Source organism: Artemia sp. Qi Xiang Cuo, chromosome 16, assembly GCF_049724085.1.
Source record: "Artemia sp. Qi Xiang Cuo chromosome 16, ASM4972408v1, whole genome shotgun sequence".
In the NCBI taxonomy this organism is placed as follows: domain Eukaryota; kingdom Metazoa; phylum Arthropoda; class Branchiopoda; order Anostraca; family Artemiidae; genus Artemia; species Artemia sp. Qi Xiang Cuo.
In genome coordinates, this window is record NC_142809.1 from 15,412,447 (window position 1) to 15,434,821 (window position 22,375).

Genomic DNA, 22,375 nt, shown 5'->3' on the forward strand with positions numbered 1-22,375 from the left:
CGTCTTCTAGGCTTTTTTTTATTAATGAAAAATATTATCTGAACACAACACTTTTTATAGGTCGTCTTCTAGGCTTTTTCTTTTATTGAAGAAAAATATTATCTGAACACAACACTTTTTATAGGTCGTCTTCTAGGCTTTTATTATTAATGAAAAATATTATCTGGACACAACACTTTTATAGGTCTTCTTCTAGGCTTTTTTTTATAAATGAAAAATATTCTCTGAACACAACACTTTTTATAGGTCGTCTTCTATGCTTTTTTTTATTAATGAAATATATTATCTGAACACAACACTTTTTATAGGTCGTCTTCTAGGATTCTTTTATTAATGAAAAATATTATCTGAACACAACACTTTTTATAGGTCGTCTTCTAGGCTTTTTAATTAATGAAAAATATTATCTGAACACAACACTTTTTATAGGTCGTCTTCTAGGCTTTTTTCTTAATTAATGAAAAATATTATCTGAATGCAACACTTTTTATAGGTCGTCTTCTAGGCTTTTTCTATTAATGAAAAATATTATCTGAACACAACACTTTTTATAGGTCGTCTTCTAGGCTTTTTTTTATTAATGAAAAATACTATCTGAACACAACACTTTTTATAGGTCGTCTTCTACGCTTTTTTTTATTACTGAAAAATATTATCTGAACACAACACTTTATAGGTCGTCTTCTAGGCTTTTTTTTATTAATGAAAATATTATATGAACACAACACGTTTTATAGGTCGTTTTCTAGGCTTTTTTATTAATAAAAATAATAATCTGAACACAACACTTTTTATAGGTCGTCTTCTAGGCTTTTTATATTAATGAAAAATATTGTCTGAACACAACACTTTTTATAGGTGGTCTTCTAGTCTTTTCTTTATTAATGAAAAATATTATCTGAACACAACACATTTTATAGGTCGTCTTCTATGCTTTTTTTTATTAATGAAAAATATTATCTGAACACAACACTTTTTATAGGTCGTCTTCTAGGCTTTTTCTTTTATTGAAGAAAAATATTATCTGAACACAACACTTTTTATAGGTCGTCTTCTAGGCTTTTATTATTAATGAAAAATATTATCTGTACACAACACTTTTATAGGTCTTCTTCTAGGCTTTTTTTAATAAATGAAAAATATTCTCTGAACACAACACTTTTTATAGGTCGTCTTCTATGCTTTTTTTTATTAATGAAAAATATTATCTGAACACAACACTTTTTATAGGTCGTCTTCTAGGCTTTTTAATTAATGAAAAATATTATCTGAACACAACACTTTTTATAGGTCGTCTTCTAGGCTTTTTTTTTATTAATGAAAAATATTATCTGAATGCAACACTTTTTATAGGTCGTGTTCTAGGCTTTTTTTATTAATGAAAAATATTATCTGAACACAACACTTTTTATAGGTCGTCTTCTAGGCTTTTTTTTATTAATGAAAAATACTATCTGAACACAACACATTTTATAGGTCGTCTTCTAGGCTTTTTTTTATTAATTAAAAATATTATATGAACACAACACTTTTTATAGGTCGTTTCTAGGGTTTTTTTATTAATGAAAAATATTATCTGAACACAACACCTTTTATAGGTCGTCTTTTCGGCTTTTTTTTTATTAATGAAAAATATTATCTGAACACAACACTTTTTATAGGTCGTTTTCTAGGCTTTTTTTTATTAATGAAAAATATTATCTGAAGGCAACACTTTTTATAGGTTCCACTGCAACTGAAATCCTCGTTTAATTGAACCCTTTGGTACTAAACCCTTGTGTATCTGACCCCAGGTGCAACTGAACCCCCGTGTAACTGGATCTCCGTGTAAATGAGGCCCCATGCAACTAAAACCTCGTGCAACTGAACCTCTTTACAAATGAACCCTAATAAAACTCAAGCTCCGTACAACTGAACCCCCGTTTAACTGAACCCTCATCAAGCCCAACCCCCAATTAACTGAATCTTCGTGAACTTAAACCCTCATGAAACTCAAATCCCATTAAATTGAGCCTTCCAGTAACTGAACCCAGTAACACCTAACCGTTGAGCAACTGAACCCTTATTCAACCTTATTCATAACTGTTCATGCCCAGGGCCCAAACACATTCCAAGGTCATGGTTACAGCAATAACTGTACCCTAGTACAGAGAAAGCTCACAGTAACCAAAATCTTAAAGACACATTAAAACACACACACACATATTATCTCGTAAAAATAAATTGTCGGTAATGGTGATTCAAAAATTAAAACTATTATTTAAATTAATAGTAAAGTTTACTTCTGAGGAAAATTTTTGTGAACTTTCAAAAAGAGCCGGAAACGTTGACGAGTCTCCCTGTTTATTCTTTTATTTCTCTAGTACTGATAGGGCACTAGAATATCGGAGAGAGCTGTTTAATGTTATTTGAAATCTAATATTCACATTTAAGCACTTTTTATAACTTTCTCATACACCACCATCATAAATACCCAAGGCCGTAACCAGGGGTGGCTTGAGCCCCGTCCCCCCCCACCAATATGTTTGTCTGACTCGTAAGAACTTAAAAAAAATGGATATAAACAAATTTTGTATGGGTTTTTTGAGATTTTTTGTGTAACCCCCCCCCTCCCGAAAAATCTATGAGTAATTCCCTCCCCCCCCCCCCCACCACCGAAAAAGCAAATCCTGGGTACGGTCTAGTAAATGCCTTATGACATCAAAAACTAATTTTAGCGTCATTTCTGGAGTGTAAAGGCTTGAAATCATAAAAAACTCTGCAAATGAAGTCTTTATGATCACAAATCCTGATACTGGTGTTTTGCCCTCTTGAATGCTTCCCTGTTCAGTCACCTTTGCAACTGGAAAGCAAAAATATTTTGAAAAACTGCCAAGTGAAAAAACTCATCCAAATAGAAAGCTGATTCGTTAATAATAGAAGCTGTTTATTTTTATTTCAACACCAAAATTTATTACGAAACAAATTCTTAGAAATTATTAAAAAGCGCTTGATACTCTAACGTATCTTCTTTTTCTTTCTCTCTTTCTTCGGCACAAGCCGGCCACTAGAACACCGTAGGGGTATTAAAATGGATAACCTTCTGAGGTTCAAGGAATTAGTTTTTTATTTCCCCCACTCAATAAAGACGTGCATTAACTGGTGAGTGGTTTTATCTTAGATGGCATCTTACTTATTTACTTAGAACTTAGTTCCTCCTAAGCCGTTGGTGGCGCATAGGGCGTCGACAAAGCCTCTCCACTCGTCCCGAAGCAATGCTGCAGCGTTGACATCTTCCCATTCAGGTATTAACGAGGTCTCAGCCGTCCTCAGATCTCGATCAAAAGTTCGCCGCAAAGTATTCTTTGGACGACCTCATCTTCTTCTGCCGCCTGGTTTCCAGTCGTACACTGTCAAAGGAAGGCGGCCTTCTTTCATGCGGAGTACATGGCCTAAATGTGACCACCTCTTCTTCCTCAGAACAGCAGTAATGACAGGCTGTCCCGTTTTACTCCGGATTTCAGAGTTACTGATTCTCTGTTGCCAACTTATGTTTAAAATTCTCCTCAGGCACATATCTTCAAATCAAATCTTAGATAGCATACTTCACTCGAAATCTCCAAATAAAAAGACAATTGGTTCAGTATTCAAACCTGCTGAGAACTATAATAATCGCCACCGTCACAAAATTCTCCTAGAAACTTTTTAGCAGACATTTTTGAGCCTACAAAGCTTTGGTTTCTTCCCAATATTTCTCAATTTTTAATCAAGTTTTTTCTGACTTTTGTGTTTTCCTACACTAGAGACTACATCCTATTAAAATTTAACTCCAGGCAGAGTAAAAGCTATTTCTTATCTTAGAGCTGAGGCCCAAATTCAACGACACTCACTCCTCTCCATAGCCTAAAACAGTGAAATAGCCTAAAAAAAAACATGAAAAAAGTGATTATAATATTAGACCAAGTACGGGGGAAGAAATCAAAATCTAGTCATTTTAATGGAAACTGGGTATAGTCCTATTTGATTGGAGTAATTATCAACTTTGCCATGCACGAAAAGATACACGCAAGCACCATCCCGAAAGTGAAGCGTTTTCAGTTGCTGCCAGTGACAGAAATTAGTTGCAATAGTGGCTCTGCCAGTTCTCTGTCCTTGGTACTAATTAGTTTAGCTTGCCCAAATGGGTAATATAAGTTAGAAACTCCAAAAGAATCGAGAAACAAATTTTGAACTTCTAATCAGTACTAGTTCAAATTTATTCTTAGTCCTCGGGTTGAGTTCAGTAAAACAAGGCTTAATTTAAATTTGGGTGAGTTAAATAAGAGTTAAGTCAAAATAGGGTTGATTTAAACAGAGGTCCAGTTGAACGAGAGTTAAGTTAAATGGGATTGAGTTGTACTTAGTCAAACGAGGGTTCAGTCAAATGGTGTTGAGTTGTTCATGGGCTGAGGGACATGGAGTCCAGTTGAACGTGGGTTCAGTCAAATAGGATTGAGTTACACGTGGGCTGATTTGCACAGGGGTCTAGTTGCACGAGGGTTCAGCTAAATAAGGTTGAGTTGCAGGTGGACCTAGTTAAACGGGGGTTAAGTTGAACGAGGATTCCGTTAAATGGGGTTTAGTTGCACATAAGCTCAGTTATATGGCTTCAGTTACGCCCACACACCTTTTATACAACCTATAGCGTCATTGCATCCCTATCATGTTTTTGTGCTCTTTAAATGCATTTGAATGTGACGTCATTGACATGAAAAATGCTTCTTTTTTTTTTTAATAAAAGCTCTAAAGTAGTCAGCTGAAGGGTACGCATCCTGCCCATGGCCCAACAAAATATTGTTATACCTCACAGCTGGGGTATGTGCCCCAAATTGTGAATCACGGCCCTAGGGGCTTGTCCTTTTTGTTTTTGCAAAAGTCTGAAAAAATTCTAATATGGGGATATTCTATTTAGAATAGAAATTCTAAAAATTTCTATTCTAAATAAATTTTAGAAAAATCTCTAAAATTTCTCACCATATCCTAATTTATTTTTATTAATTTATTACCTAAACTAATTTGTCTTCTTACCCTAATTAATTTAACTTAATTAATTTATTTATCTTAATTAAGTTCGCCATATCTTAAATTATTTAAATTTCTAAGGAAACTAAAAATGTAATCAAATTCTTTAAATTGGTTAATTGAAAACTTGCCCAACAATATACGTCTTAAAACAAGATCTTCAATTTTTGGTTCAGTTTTTTTACACTCTCGGGTGCCGAGTTCAGCAATAAATAACGTGTGTAAAAAATCAACAGAAAATGAGCGAAAAAAGGATGCTATAGCCGAAAAGAAACATAGCCATTAATAAACTGGATAAAAATCTAGTGATTGGATGATTAAATATATTTAAAAATAACCGGGAAAAAAGTGTATATATCATGTAATAGCTAAAAATCTAAGCTATGCATCAATTTGTTTAATAATGAAATTATTCAATGCTTCAAATTATTAGTAGTTGACTTACCTACTGGAACATCTTTTCTGAAAGGCCAATTATACTATTTCGTTATATTTATTCCTTCGATAGCAAAAGTATTTTGATTTCCTTGCTACTTAAAGTTTGCTATCACGACCCCCCCCCTGGCACCTCAAATATATTTACAAAACTTTTTCTATAATTATTATCCAAATTACAGCAAAGTGTTTTCCATAAACTTAGCATTTCTATTCTATTACTAATGTGAAACATTGAATTTTCCTTTCTTTCAATCTACAAACACTATTCCTAGGAAAGCACTTAAGCTCCTCGTTTTGATCCTAAAAGCTCGTTTTGAAAGGTTCCCAGCGAAAGAAAGGAATGAAAATTTCAAACTGACTGGTTTTAAACTGAAACTGTTCCAAACAGTAAATAGTAGATAGAAGGCTTTAGTAGCGATAAAAATGCAAAAACACACATCCGTCTAGTCTATACAGCACACAAGAGTGTATTTTAGATTTTGGTTCGTGGGGAGGGGGAACAAAAACCGCATCAACCATCTGCTTGTTTGCATTTTTGTTACGTTTTCATGAGTCGGACTAAAAATTAGAGGAGTAGGGGTGGGGGTTGTAAACCCCTAACCCTCCCTAGACACGGCCTTGACAGTACATAGCAAGAGAATAGGAAGAGGAGGGAGGCTTGAGATGAGGTAAAAAATTTACTATTTAGTATAGTCTTAAAGAAGGAGGATACAAGCTTAAAGAAGGCAAGGAAAATCGTATACTGTCGGCCCAGTATATTTAGAGAAAGAACATAAAAATAATAATATTCTGGAGGAGAACTAGAACAACTTTTTTTTATAAAAGGGAGGGGGGTACTCAGAGATTTTCTTTTGGTAACTGATAGTGATCAGAGGCAACGCTATAGCGTTGACTATAGTAAAGACCATAAGCCTTCTATGTTTTATTATACATTATTTCTTTTTCCAGAGGTACTTCATATGGAAGGATGACCGTGTCAACTTCGGAGGGGGCTCATTTGATTGGAAACTAACAGTTCCAGTTCCCTTTTTAAGAGTCAAAAATTATTGTAGGGCAACTAGCCCCCCCCCCCCAACTTTTACTTTTCCCAAATGCATCCGACAACCATTTTGTTAAAAATGGTCCAAAGATCAGATAACATAAACTCCGGGGTTGACACAACCCCTCAGAGTCCAGGGGCAAGTGTTGTAAGTTATTGCCTGAGGGCATATAGGGTCTTCATGGAAGGGTTGGTCGTATAAACTTTGGAGGACGATTGTTTGATTGGAAATTGGAAGTTCTAGTTCCCTTTTTAAGAGTCAAAATGATCAGAGAGCAACTAGCCCCCTACGGCCTCTTTTCCTCAAATGCATACGATCGAAATTTTGAGATAGCCGTTTTGTTGAAAACAGCCCAAATACCATATAACAATGCCCCCAGGTTTGACACAACTCCCCAGAGCCCAGGGGCAAGGGTTTTAAGTTATAACCAGGGGATATAAAGTTTTTATGGCAGGGATGGTTGTATAAACTTTGGAGGAGGTTCATTTGGTTGGTAATTTTAAGTTCTAGTTCGCTTTTTAGGAGTCAAAATTGATCAGAGGGCAATTAGCCCCCCCCCGCCCCACGTCCTCTTTTCCCAAATGCATCCGAAAAAAACCGTTGAGAGAGCTATTTTGTTGAAAATACTCCAAAAGTCAAGTAATTATGCCTCTGAGATTGGCAAACAAACACCGTCCCTAGACCAAGGGCTGCAATTTATGCAAGCTGTCTATTGTTAACATATAAGGTTTTTATGGAAGGGGTGGTCGAATGGACTTCGGAGAAGGTTCATTCGATTTTAAATCGAAAATTGTACTCCTCTCTATAAGACGCAAAGAGCAATCAGGGGGCAGCCAGCCCTCCCCCATGCCCATTTTGCCCCAAATGCTTTCGATCGAAATTTTGAGATAAACATCTTGTTCCAAATAGTCCAAATGTCAAATAACTATGGTTCCAGGTTAGATAACCCCCAGCCCTTGGGGCAAGGGCTATAAGTTATGCTAGTGAATTGGGTAAAGTTAAAGAAATTGATCGAGAACAACAAAAGGTTATAGCAGTAGAGGAAATGAGAACCCATGATCATCAGAATTCAGAATTAAATCGTAATATGCACAGGGGCAATGAAGTAATGGACAATACAAGTTTACTCAGTAAAGAAGGATCAAAGTCAGTCACGCATGGGACAGTTATTGAAGTTCAGGAAACAAAGATGAATAGCCCCCATAATGATTTTAGTAAACCTGGGACATCTTACACTCGAGCAAATCAGAGTAATCAGATTATTTCACGTGAGAGAAATGGATCGGTAAATTCTGCTGCTAGTGGCCAGAGTTTTGGAAGTGCTGCTTTTGTGTTTAGTGTAGAAGAGGGGGACCGGGCTGCTTTTGTTCGTGGCCAGTATCATACCCCCGTTAGCCGAGAACCTGCGGTGGATTTAGCTCAGCAGATTGTGAGACAGGACAAAAGAAATAGTAAGAACATTAGCCCTTTACAGCAGGATAAAGGCATAAAAAAAAATGCCGCAGAAAGGGTGGCGATTCAGGATTACGAATCATTTGCACCACGCAAGATAGTGAAAACCTTGTTTTTTATCAGGAGCATCCTACTTGGAGGGGGGTATAGTAGTACCTGGGAACCAGTCAAAATTGCCAGAATAAGGAATACAGGGCCATAGTGAATCGTGCTTACGTTTTGTAGTTTGGAATTTGCTAGTTTATAGTAGGGAAAAGTTAGAAAATCTATCATAGGCAGCAAGCTAGCGCTGCCTAAGTAAAGAACGATGTGGGCACAATGTTTTTTTGTTTTTGTTTTTTTTTTTTTATCCATACCCGGGCACTTCGTGTCGTAGGAGTTGTCGTAGAAACTTCTAAAAGGGCTCATTAAATTGGAAATTGGAGTGGCTAGTGCCCTTTTTAATAGTAAAAAGTTTTTTGAGGGCAACTAGCCCCCCCCCCCACGCCCATCATTCCCTCAAACACATCCAATCAAAATTCTGAGATAGCCATTTTGTTCAGCGTAATTGATTTACACATAGAAAATATCTTTTTGAGGAGGACACTCCCCCATAATCCTCGGGGCAAGGGTTTTAAGTTATGCCCTTAGGGCATATAAGATCAATGTTGACACAATGTACAGTTTATTATTTTTTTTTCTTTAAAGCAGGGCACTTCATACAGAAGGGGTGTTCGTAGAGACTTCAAAAGGGGTTCATTCTATTGTAAATCGAGAGTTCTAGCGCCCTTTTTAGTAGTCGAAAGTGATTGGAGGGCGACTAGCCCCCCCCCCCTCCTCACACCAATCATTCCTCCAAACACATCCAAGCGAAATTTTGAGATAACCATTTTGTTCAGCGTAGTTCATTTCCAGATAGAAAATGTGTTTGTGAGGAGGACACTCCCCAACAACCCTCGGGGCAAGGGTTTTAAGTTATGTCCTGAGGGCATATAAGAACGATTTTGGCACAATGTATTATTTATGATTTTTTTTTTCCTTTAGAGCAGAGCACTTTGTATCGAAAAAGTTGTCATAGAAACTTCGAAAAGGGCTCATTCAATTAAAAATTGGAGTGGCTTGTGCCCTTTTTAATACTCGAAAGTGATTGGAAGGCAACTAACAACCCTTCCACGCCCACCGAAACTACCCATCTACCAGGCTCGAAACTACCACAAATCAGCATCGATAAATAAATAAAACCCAAAACGAACAAAAATTACAATAAATAACCGAGTCAAACTCAAAACGAGCAGAAATTAACATAAGTTAGGCTCAAAACCCCTAGGCCTTTCCAAGGTCAAAACAAAATTTTCACTTTAATGAAAAAATACAAATGAATTTGCATTTTCACTTTAATATACATATAATTATATTTAGTCATGAAAATGTTAAAATTATTTTATTTTTTAAAGTTATAAAAGTAAAAACATTTATATTTTTTTCAGTAAAGTGCAAATTTTGTTCTGGCCTTGGGAAGGCATAGGGGTTTCGCGCCCAACTTATGTTAATTTCTGCTCGTTTTGAGCTTGACTCGGTTATTTATTGTAATTTCTGTTCGTTTTTAGTTTCATTTATTTATCGATGCTGATTTGTGGTAGTTTCGAGCTTGGTAGATTATTTGATTTTATTTTTGCTCATTTTTGGTTTAATGGGGTTCTTTACTTTTCTTTGAAAAACGTATTTTGTGGAATTTTTTTTAAAATTAATTAGAGTAAAGTACATCAGCCAGTTGTGAAAGTTGGGATGTTGTTTGCCTTATTGAGACGTGGAATTCTCTAGCTAGATCAGTTTTCGGCATGTGAAGATTTTGATGGTTTTGAGTGTAGGAGAAAAGTTTCGGCAAATGGTAGATATTATGGAGGAGTTTCGGCGCTTGTAAGGAAGGGTGTATTTAATTTATTTCGTAGGCTAGAAAGTGAGTCTGAAAATTTATTATGGTTATTATTATCAGTTAAAACGTTCACCTTGTTGTTTGTGTTGTTTATTTGCCTCCGAGTAATAGTTCTTACAGCCGTGAAGATACATGGGAATTGATTGAAAATAAAACACACATGTATAAAAGAATGTACCCTTGCCGTAATTTTGTTTTTCTAGGGGACTTCAATGCATATACTAGTAAACAGGACGAGTTGCAGGTTGGTGAACCCCTTGTAAATGAACCAGGTCAGAATGTTTGTTTGGAGAATGAATGTGAGTATGTTTTCCCTATTAGGAAAAGTAGGGATAGGTTTAGGAAAATAAATAGATGGAGAAGGAATTTAATAGATTTTTGTAAAAGGGAAGGGTTACTAATTTTGAAGGGAAGGTTGGGAGGAGATTTGGGTATGGGTGATTTTACGTGTTATAGTGGGTTTATCCCGAGGTTAATTGAATATGTTTTATGTAGTTGATTTCTCTGGCCCCGGGCGGCGGACCTTCGGGTCCTAGAGCGAGTCGGATCTGACCATTTGCCAGTGAGTATTAAGCTGAGAGCATGTATTCGACGGTCTGAAATGGTAAATGAAAGGTCTACGTGTGATGAAAGGATCCGTAAACCAGTTTGGATAGCCAAGGAGAAAGAAGAATTGGTTAAAATGGAACTAGAAAGTGATGAATTTCAGAATGATTGCCATTCGATTTTGAATTTTTCAGAACCACCATGAAGCTGTTTCGGTAATTATAGATAAAATTTATGAGAGCATCAAGCCTTTATCTCAGGATAGGAAACATCCGGCCCGAAATTATGAGGATTTTTTCAATGAGGAATGTAGGCAGAAAAGGGAAGAGGTACTTAGGGTTTTCAGGCTACTTAAAGCAACAGACCCATTGGATCAGGAAATGAATTTGCGCAGGCTAGCTGAATATAGGAAATAAAGGTCAGATAATAATAGAGTTAAAAGAGTTAAAAGAGAGAGAGGCAGATGAAGATTTATGAGGAAATTACGAGAGCGTATAGTGTGAATAACCCTAGAGAGTTTTGGTCGGTAGTTAAATGTTCAATCCAGAGTCCGGGAATAGATAGATAGATAGATTTATTTTTATGTTCCATATATCAGTAAAATTATTACATAACAATTTGCAAATCCCCACAAAGGCTCCATGGCCTGTAGGAGGGGGTTTATGAAAGGATCAAATAAACATTAAACATTTAAACGCTTAAGATTTTAACAATATAAACATAACATTAATATTTAAACATATAAATATAAGCTTTTAAACTTTTAACATGTGAAGCCTTTGCTTCATAAAAAAAAAAAAAAAAGGAGAGTTCACTAAATAAGCTTTATCAAGCTACAGTAAATCACAACATCTATATATATATATATATATATATATATATATATATATATATATATATATATATATATATATATATATATATATATATATATATATATATATATATATATATATATATATATATATATATATATATATATATATATATATATATATATATATATATATATATATATATATATATATATATATATATATATAAAATTAAATGAAAAAAAATATTGGCAGCAGGCAAAAGTAAAGAAAATTAATCACATGAAAATAAGAGGAGGTGTCCCGCCAGTTGAGACGTGGCTAGATTATTTTGAAAATAGGGAGTCAGAATATGTCAGGGCGAATAAGTCGAATGGTTCAGAGGATAGAGACTTAGGTCTAGGGACGGTCTTAGGTCTTAGGTCTAGGATCTTTTAAGACAGCATGATTACGATTTAATTAGGCCTGTATCTCAACCAGAAATTTGGGATCAGTTGAAAAAGATGAATGGTAATTCGTGTCCAGAAACTTATGGTATACCTACAAAGGCCCTGAGGTTGGGAAGGACAACTTTAATCCCCATACTGGCCGCAATTTTCTCGTTTGTAGTGGAGAAAGCTTGTTGGCCTCGCTCACCGGACACTTTGGTAGCAGTGCCTCTTTTAAGAAAGGTAATAGGAAGTTAATAAAAAACTTTAGGTTTATCTTTATGGGGAAAGTGGTAAGTAAGTTGTTTTGTAAGGTTCTGAAATTTAGGCTAAGAGATTGGTTAGATAAGGAGGAAATACTTAGCCCGATGCAAGCAGGATTCAGATCGACATTCAGAACTGTTGACCATATTTTTACTTTGGATATACTGAGAAGGAAAATGCTGGAAGGAAAAATGGTCGGCTATTCGTAGCCTTTTTAGACCTGAAAAGCGCTTTTGACTCGGTAAATAGGAAGTTGTTAATTGAAATTCTGTTAGAAATAGGCCTGCCGTCACATTTTGTAGCAATAATAGATGATATGTATCGGAGGGTGAAATTTGTTGTGAAAGTTATGGGAATTTTTTCTAGGCTAGTTACGTCTCATGTGGGTGTGAAATAAGGATGTACTTTATCTCCTAAGCTTTTCTGCTTGTTAGTTAATGATTTAGATAGTTTTATAAAAAGTAATCTTATCTTATAATACTTCCAACTAAAACGAGCAGAAATTACTATTAAAGAATAAATGTAATCCAAAACGTACATATATTAAATAAACAATCATATCAAATAATCACACAACAAGTACTAATATAAATGAATAAATATATCTTAAAACGAGTTAACGATAAAACAAAAGTTCAAAATAGGGATAAAATCCTTTTTAATAAACAATGTATGGAAATTCACAAAAATACCAGATATTTCGGTCACATATACAGTGACCGTCATCAGTAGTAAAACTAAGCTAAGATGACGGTCACTGTATATGGGACCGAAATATCTGGTATTTTTGTGTATTTCTATACACTGTCTACTAAAAAGGATTTTATCCCTATTTTGAACTTGTATTTTATCACCATGGAAAGGCAGTGTGGTCTCCGAAATTGTCCAAAACGAGTTAGGCTTAAATTGAATATGCAAATCAAGCTTAAAACGAACAAAAATCACTAAAAACCCGAGTTTGCCTACAGCCTCTTCCCTAACTGTAAAAGTCTAAACCCCACTGCGGCATTGACGCTTTACCGAAAACTATATCTGTCTTGAACAGTCTCATAAAGAACTAATAAAATTAAGCTAAATAATTGATATATAACGATGTTAATTCCTGAAAGCTCATCAGTTCAAGATTTTATTTCACTTTCATTTTTATTTTCAATATTCTAACAAGTACAAAAGAAAAAAATAGTAATATAATTCATTTCAATAAAGCTCCAATGACGCAGTAGGCTTTAGTTTTGCAGTTGAAAAACTGAAGAAAAAACTGAAACTGAAGAAATTGAAGACCTCTCAACCAATCAGAATAAATAACTTTAAATACCAATACTTTTGAATAAATTTCTTTCTTTTAATTATTTACTTTTATTGTCTTTATAATTTTTTATCAGCTTAAAATACGACAAAGACTCGTGATTTCACTTATTCATCAATTTATGTGTTGCTTGTGAAACGAATAGCTTCTTACTTATTTATTTACTTACCTCGATCCGAAGAGCACTTGAAGTAAGTCACCTCGTTGACTGTTCCGTTATGCTTCCCTTCTGCTGTGTCTAATTCAACCCCTGCCCATACACCCAACGCGAAGTCAGTAGTGCCACAATACCTTCAAAAGAACAGAGATTCTAGTGATTTAAGAATAAATGAGTCGTTTTTCGGTTTTCTCAAAAGAGAAGTCGATACTTTAGTAATCCCTGAAATAAACCTTGAACCACTTTCCCAGTCCTATAATCAAACACGTGAACAACCCCTTAGGTCTCAAAGGGTGTCTGCAAGAAATGCCTTAATTAAAATCCGAAGTCAGATGACATAGTTCTCCAACTTATTTAATTGCTGGTTCGTTTTGTTTTTTGAGTGAACGAATTGTTTTCTTTTCTCTCTCAGCTGTTCGCTAGTATCCGTCGATGACAGTTCATAATTTTTTGGATTTTGTGCATTTCGGCTTTTATTGAATTTTATTCATCTTTTAAATTTTTGGTTTTTTGGTTCTTTTCACATTGACTTTCCGCGTTTGTTTTTGGATACATTATTTCGTTTCGCGCTGAAGAAGAGAGGCGTTTGTCCTCTCGAAATATTCGCTTTGATGTGTTTTTTTTTTCAGTACTTTCATTTGGCCTATAAAAAACCCCATTTTTGCTCGTTTTTTCTTTCTTTGTGCGAAGACAGTAGTGCCACAATACCTTCAAAAAACAACCATTTTCAATGCAAACTCAATAAATGGAAAAACGAACATATATGGGTACAAAAACGATGCGAGAGAGGGGGGGGGGGCTAAAATTTTGTATCATTAAATAATTTAAAGGGATGCTACCCAGGCCATGGTACCCATATTACTGAACAGATAGCAAAACGAAAGAAGTCTATAAGTGAGGCAAAATTCAATGTAGAATTGGGGAAAAGTTCATCCTAAAAACGATTGTCGTTTCTTCGGTTTTTCCAAATTATTTCGAATATTAAATAAGAATTATTAGAGGAAAAAAAAACACAATACGATTTAGATGGCAACCTCTGAAAGCTTTCGGTGGTTAGGAGGTATCTCTTAATATGAAATACCTGACATAATTTTTTCGAAAAGGGTAAGAAAATAATATAGAATGTAAGGTATAAAATGTGAGGAATAAAAATGGTATAAAGTAAAAATGTATAAAATGTAAGGAAGGAAGAAAAGAAGGCCTAGAGAAGATAAATACCTACTTTACTCCCGAAAGCTATAAAAAAACAAGAGAACCAACCCTTTCCATCTCCTGCCACCCCATCAGCATCAAATGAAAAATATCCTATCCCCAATCCAAACCACAAAGAACTATCCTATGGTGCATGGTTTTTGACAAAAAAAAGACAAAAATAAATATAATTAGGAAACCAATCAAGGGTGATTTAATATATTTTTTATAATCAAATATTTTCAAATATTTTTATTGTTACATTTTTTTTTGTCAAATATTATGTATTGTCAGTGAAGTCTCAGAGCGTACTTACCTGCATGGTCATACGGGAATGAACCCATTACAAAAAAAAAAAAAAAAAAAAAAAAAAAAAAAAAAACTTATTATCAAACAGAGAATTTTTACCCACACATAAATCGGCCAACATGATTAAAGCTATAGTACATTAATTCCAGGCAACTGGGCCGGCAAGGTACGTTATTATTATTGGTGTTTAAAAGTAAAAAAAAAAATGCAAAGCAAACAGTTAAACACATACCCGAGGAAACACTCACTTTCAACCACTACGTGTACATCTTTCAATGCCACGTGTGCCACAGAGTTCGGACATGCTTGACACAGTTTCTGACACTTTTGGTATGCTTCACTTGGTGTATGTGATTTCTGAAAGTGAGCGCCTCCTTGAGAACGGTAAACTGATAATATTCGGGGTTGATACCAAGATCGAACTTCAATAATCGAAAAGTATGAAAAGTTAAAACATCTAATATATAGGTTATTACTGAGTCATTACTGAATGCCAAGGAAGGTTGAGGTTCTTCAAACGAATATTAAATAGCAAAACCCACTTTTCTAAGGAAATGATGGGGTTGGAAATGCTGAATTTCCTAACAAGACAGCGAGTCCAGGGGGAGGGGGGAGACAAAGAAGATGTTTCATGAAAACGAGGAAGACTGATCAGAGCTACGATTCATCAGAGTTTGTAAGAACTTTCCAAAACGATGCTAGATATGAATAATTTGGTAGCTCAATGGAATTAAAAAGTTTAGATAAAGGCGGTGGTTGCAACGTAGCTTATTCGTGACAAGATATGCATATCAATGACCGACTCAACGTTTAAAGTGAGCTAATAGGAGTTGCCGTGTGTTTCATTGAAGAGCCGATGGGGAGACCAAGGCAAACGATGTGATCAACTGGTATGATTTTGGCAAACCCAAGAGGGGCACATCTGGAGGAACTTTAAGAAGATAGAATTATGGAGCATGGCAATCCGGCACCTTGCATAATGAGTAAGGTAATTATTCACAAAAATAGAGTAAGTTAATCCAAGAACGAATTGAGCAAAACCAGATAACATACAAATATATTATCTACATAATGTTTTATTTATACATAAAAGATAATTAGATAAAAGTTTAGATAAATAATTTAGATATTATATAATATTTATCTATATGATTTTTTTTAGTCCATCTCTACTTCAGCACAGTACACCTCCTGAATCAGATCCCTAATTGAGCATGCTTATCCTCCTTTGCTGATGCACCCAAGACTCGAGTCTTAAGAGCATCAGTCAATGATAATAGTCCTTCGAAGCCTTTCCGATCGCTTTGGAAGTGTCTTGACGTGGCAGCTATCTCAGTACTCTAAATACATGTCTTTCGCCTCATTCTGTGAAGATTTTGGATATGATTAATGTCACGGTTGAGGAAACGAGAGTAACACGAATATTGGCAATATGTCGTCGTGCGTTGCTGCGATTTCAAAGTAAGGAAAATCTCCCACCAGAAAATTCTCCCCCACATTAAGGCCCCCCCCTCACTGTATCAATAAAGATTAATTTTAAATGTATTTAAAAAAAAAACGGAACTCCTCCTTCGCGAAAAATTTCCTTCCTCCACCCTTAATTTACCCGTCGGGCATTATTACCCGTCGGGCATTATATATATATATATATATATATATATATATATATATATATATATATATATATATATATATATACGCGCGCGCGCGCGCGTACGTACGTACGTACGTACGTACGTACGTACGCGCGCTGCGCGCGCGCGCGCGCGCGCGCGCGCGCGCGCGCGCGCGCGCGCGCGCGCGCGCGCGCGCGCGCGCGCGCGCGCGCGTATATATATATATATGTGTGTGTGTGTGTGTGTGTGTGTGTGTGTGTGTGTGTGTGTGTGTGTGTGTGTGTGTGTGTGTGTGTGTGTGTGTGTGTGTGTGTGTGTGTGTGTGTGTGTGTGTGTGTGTGTGTGTGTGTGTGTGTGTGTGTGTGTGTGTGTGTGTGTGTGTGTGTGTGTGTGTGTGTGTGTGTGTGTGTGTGTGTGTGTGTGTATATATATATATATATTTATATATATTTGATCTTTTTTTTTTTTTTTTTTTTTTTGCCAAGTAATTACCTCTTAAACATAATATATATATATATATATATATATATATATATATATATATATATATATAACAGCTCCTCTCATTTGATCTGCCATCAGCGGTCCAATTACTCTGGAACATGTATTTTGGCAGAAACTTTCTCAAAATGCCCTTGAAACTAACTGGAGACTTCAAAGCCTACTTTTAATTCCTAATAACATCTAAGAATAACATTGTACTACTAATTACCGATTTTCATATATATATTGGAATAAATTAATTTAAAATTAGTTTCTTCAAAATTAGTGTTCCAACGTTGAAGCGAAGTTTCGCGTCCAAGAGAAATCTGACTTGTCTACCCGTGAAAAGATCTGATGCCGCTTATGTTTATATCTGCAAAAACGTTCTCTGGAGCACTCGCACCTCGGTCCAGGTTTTTATAATGGGTGAGATAGGGAATGACCATACTGCTAATTCTATAAACTGTGGCGTAGGGTCACCAAGAAATACATTCTAAGACCACACTGGCTATGCATGGCGTATGACAAACAAACAAATATAATAATTGAATAACTGAGAAAACGAGGGTAATATCAACCAGTGGATAGAAAAGAAGCGAAGAAAAACAAAAACAGATATGCCTGCAAGGATTTTCGCCAAGCCTTTTTCCGTGCTTAAAAAAGAAAAAGAGAATCGATTCAAAAAGAAAAATAGAATCCTTTTTTATCCACTGGCTGGTTTTACCCTCGTTTTTTCCGTTATTCATTTTTTTCTTTTCTTTTTTTTTGTCATGGGTCACCAGGAGTGCTACGTCTAGTTAACCAAAGTTAACCAATAACTTTTTTGCCGTGGCAAGTGTACTCTATGCCTATCTACCTTAGTTCTACCCTAGGATGGATGGATAGACTATCGCTCAAGACTTTTAGTCACTTTCACCAAGTTCATTTTAAGTTCAACCGCCCTACCTCTAAGGAATCTCCACAGCAGCAACAAAGAGGCAAAAATGAATACACAAATAAAGGTAGAATAAAACAAGCAAAAAAAACAGTTTCTGAAATACGACAGTTCTGAAATCATCCAGCAATTATCACTCATGAGCATTAAAAAAAAAATCATATCTTTTCAAAAATGCATCGACCGGGAATCGAACCCGGGCCGCCCGCGTGGCAGGCGAGCATTCTACCACTGAACCATTGATGCTTATATTAATCGAGTTATACTGAAATACTAGTGACAAACCATAAAAAACTTAGTTACACATTTCAATTTCAAAGATGACTCGGCTTGGCATCATTTTTGTCTTTTACCTCTCCCAACGGATCATTATAATAACAACATTTTTGGGTGGTAAATATTTACCAAATCATATTATTGAGTTAGGAATAAAGTGAATACGGTAAATTTCTACCAAATCATATTATTGACTTACGCATAAATTGAATATGCCACTCGATGCCTTTTTTTTATGCTGATTACGAATATAGTAATCATTTCAATCGGAAATGAATTTCAGACCCCCGCCTATATATGCCAATTCAGGGTATATATTTCTACAACCTAACCTAACTTAACCTAACCCAACCCTGATAAGATAAGGGTTTATTCCAAAAACAACACAACGCAAAAAAACAAATGACCTTCCATAAGCTAACGCTTGTTCGGAAGTATTTACCCTCTTAAAATTAACACTTATAATAACATAATGAAGAGAAAGAAGAGAAAAAAAGAGAAAAAGAGGAAAGAAAGAAAAAAGAAGAAAAAATGAAAATCCTGCACTCACTCACTCGGCTCCTGGTCGCAATAACCAAAAATCAATACTTCACATACTCCAAAACTTCCCGCCGCCATCCCATAAATAATAAATAAACGAAACAAAAAAAAAAAATATATATAGGAAAAACGGGAAAAACGGGTTCCGGGCAAACCTGAGAGTGACTCAACTATACCACCCTTTAAACAAATTCATACAAATTCATACCAATGGAGACAAAGGGTTTTAAGGTCCCGACGGAACTCACATAGATTCACTGAACTTTTTAAAGAAACAGGCAAATTATTCCAGACAACTGGCCCCACATGACGTATTGAAAATAGCGATCTAGTACTAGTAACTTGAGGTGTCCGTATATCTCTAGCATGACGAGTAGGATAATTGTGTACATCATCACCAGAAATAAATAAATTTAAAAAACACTTGGGAACCAAATTAGAAAAATATTTAAACATAAATAACCCATGGTAAAATTTTCCAAGACCTGACATAGGGATAATATTTAACTGTACATATTGGGATCTCACCAAGGTTCTCCAATTATCTCCAGACAACACTCGCAGCGCCATATTTTGTATCACATGTAACTGCTGCAAATGCACTGAAAATGTGCTAGACCATATACTCACGCAATATACTAAATATGGGTGAACTAACGAAAAATAAATCAATCTCAAAACAGAATCCTGGAAAATATTTTTTAACTTTCTCATCATTCCAACATTTCTTGCAATCTTACTACTAATAAAAGAAACATGACTTTTAAAACTAAGGCATTCATCCACAATAACACCAAGGTATCGTTTAGTATTTGTACGCTTAATTACATAATTCTCCATTTGCAAATCCAGAACCCAAGGGTAAAAATTTGATGATCTACCATATATAATAAAACCTGATTTACTATGGTCTAACAAAAGCTTATTCACTCTCATCCACTTATCTATACCTAACATACCTCTTCTCATTATCTCTATTAAATCAGATTCAGTCTTTGCTGCGGCAGTAAAATGGGTATCATCTGCAAAACTAGGAATAATCCCAAAACTGAATTGGCATATATAGGGGGGGGGCTGAAATTCATTTCCGATAGAAATGATTATTATATTCGTAATCGGCACAAAAAAAGGCATCGAATGGTGTATTCACTTTATTCCTAACTCAATAATATGAATTGAAGTTATCAAGTATTTTACAATAGGTTGTATAGGTTGCATCAAGATGCTGGGTAACTGTAGGACAGAGAAATATCAAGACAGATAGTCCAAGTAATTGAGAGGCAAATGTTTAAATGGCTGGGGCACGGGTAAATGACAGGAGTATGCATGACACCATTCGATGCCTTTTTTATGCTGATTACGAATAATAATCATTTCTATCGGAAATGAATTTCAGCCCCCCCCCCGAACCTAACCCCCACCCCCATATGTGCAAATATATATCCTGAATTGACATATATAGGAAGGGGGGGGCTAAAATTCATTTCCGATAGAAATGATTGTTATATTCGTAATCAGCATAAAAAAGGCATCGAATGGTGTATTCACTTTATTCCTAATTCAATAATATGAATTGAAGTTATCAAGTATTTTACAATAGGTTGTATAGGTTGCATGAAGACGCTGGGCAACTGTAGGACAGAGAAATGTCAAGACAGATAGTCCAAGTAATTGAGAGGCAAATGTTTAAATGGCTGGGGCACGGGTAAATGACAGTAGTATGCATAACACCATTCGATGCCTTTTTTATGCTGATTACGAATAATAATCATTTCTATCGGAAATGAATTTCAGCCCCCCCCCCTAACCCCCACCCCCATATGTGCAAATATATATCCTGAATTGACATATATAGGGGGGGGGGGGCTAAAATTAATTTTCGATAGAAATGATTATTATATTAGTAATCAGCATAAAAAAGGCATCGAATGGTATTTTCACTTTAGTTGTTACTCAATAATATGATTTGGTAAATATTTACCCTTTAGGTACTTTAACCCCCCCTCCCAATGTGCAAATATTTCACCTCCATTCAGGGGCGTTCCGACTCATTTCATTGGGGGGGGGGGGCAATATCCGTATATTTTACCAAATCACTACCTGATTTATGCCGAATTTTCTGCAGAAACCAAGCATTTTGCTAAATTTGAGCTAACTTTGCAAAATTTCTGCTGAAATTCTGCGACTATATTCATAAATTATCCTATCCGAGTGCCAAATGGTAGTTAAACTTGAAGCCTTTAGGAAGAGGAGAGCTGCCCCCTCCTCAATCCATCACTCTTTAAACTTAAGTTTGACTTTTTGTTCCAATTCGTAAAAGAACGACTCCTGAAACTCAAGGGTCGTTTAATTAGAATCAAAAGCTTTTTTAAAGTAATAATTTTAATTTCATAAAATTATATTATTTATTTCTAATTATTTAGTTATTTTAATAGAATAAGAAGGTTTCTTAAACGATAATTTCTTTAGCATAAAAAGTGAGGCATTGAAAAGGAGGCAGTACAAGGCATAAACGGAATAATTTTTATTCGTTGTAAATTTTAATATTGCTCCTTTCAGAAAAGTTGAAAAAACTTGCTTTCTTATTTAATAATATAAAACAACAACTTAATGTAAAAGGGTAAAGGATATGGCATTAGACTTCTTAAAATATTCTTAATTCAATGTTCCTTCAGGAATAAATATGAATACAAAGACTGAAATATTGTCAGACAAATTTTCTTTAGAGTACTGCTTTTCAAGCTTTCGTTTCAGCAAAACTGCTCTACATCTTTTTCTCTCTTCATCTTTATCTTCAAAGTGCAAGAACAAATTTTGTACGCACGTCTACCCCCCCCCCCCCCCGTTTGAAAATGGTACATGCTTCTATTCCTACTAGCGTTGTATTCTATGTTGCTAATTTTACCGATTTACCTTAAAGTTCTTAATTTCAATGCACAAATTTAGGTTGAACCTAGCCATGAATAGTACAACAAGAGTCATAACGCACCTATATTTTAAGAAGCTTACACACAAGTTACGGAGAACAGGTCTCTTCTTGTCTTAATTCATCGTATAAGATTTACCAGGACTTAAAAAAAACACCTATTATTCTAACTAAATGACACTTTTGTTTCAGGAATGATTCTTAAGAATTGGGACAGAAAATCAAACCTTAGTGTACACAGCGCGGTATTGAGGAGGGGGCAATCCTCTCATATACGTAATAGTTTCTGTTCATTTATCTTTGGATGTTGCTCCTTATTTTCATTTAAAAAAAACTTGTTTTTTTATTTATGTTCTGATTGCTTTTAAATATTGCCGGGAAATGCGGCTCTCCCTCCATGGAAAACTCCTTCCCCTACGGAATATCCCTCCATGGAAAATTCTTCTTACATAAAATACATCCCCATGCCAGAGAAATTTCCCCTTGACAATTTCATCCTAGCTGAAAATTACACCCGAAAAATTGCTTGCGGACAATTCCGGGTAAAAAAATTTCTTATCGCACTTTCATTTAAAAAATAGTTTAATTTCTGATTTTTTTTTTTAAATCATGCCGGAAATTTCCTCCTCCGTGGAAAAGTTTTTCAGCAATTATCCCCTCCCGCCCCCTACCAGAAAGTTGATCCAGCAGAAAAATCCCTCT

The 22,375-nt window shown here is 35.3% G+C and overlaps 1 protein-coding gene and 1 non-coding gene across 3 annotated transcripts in view; both read right to left on the reverse strand.

Moving 5' to 3' along the window:
* LOC148942614 (CAP-Gly domain-containing linker protein 4-like) overlaps window positions 1–22,375 on the reverse strand; it is a 208,731-nt gene that overhangs the window by 70,725 nt on the left and 115,631 nt on the right. For both annotated transcript variants that reach the window (XM_089102485.1, XM_089102484.1), the window contains exon 7: window positions 13,411–13,532. In XM_089102485.1, the coding sequence (XP_088958611.1) occupies window positions 13,411–13,532 (122 nt within the window). The remainder of the gene's footprint in view (window positions 1–13,410; window positions 13,533–22,375) is intronic.
* TRNAG-GCC (transfer RNA glycine (anticodon GCC)) lies at window positions 18,107–18,177 on the reverse strand. The gene has a single exon. It is a non-coding gene; the product is annotated as a tRNA-Gly (tRNA).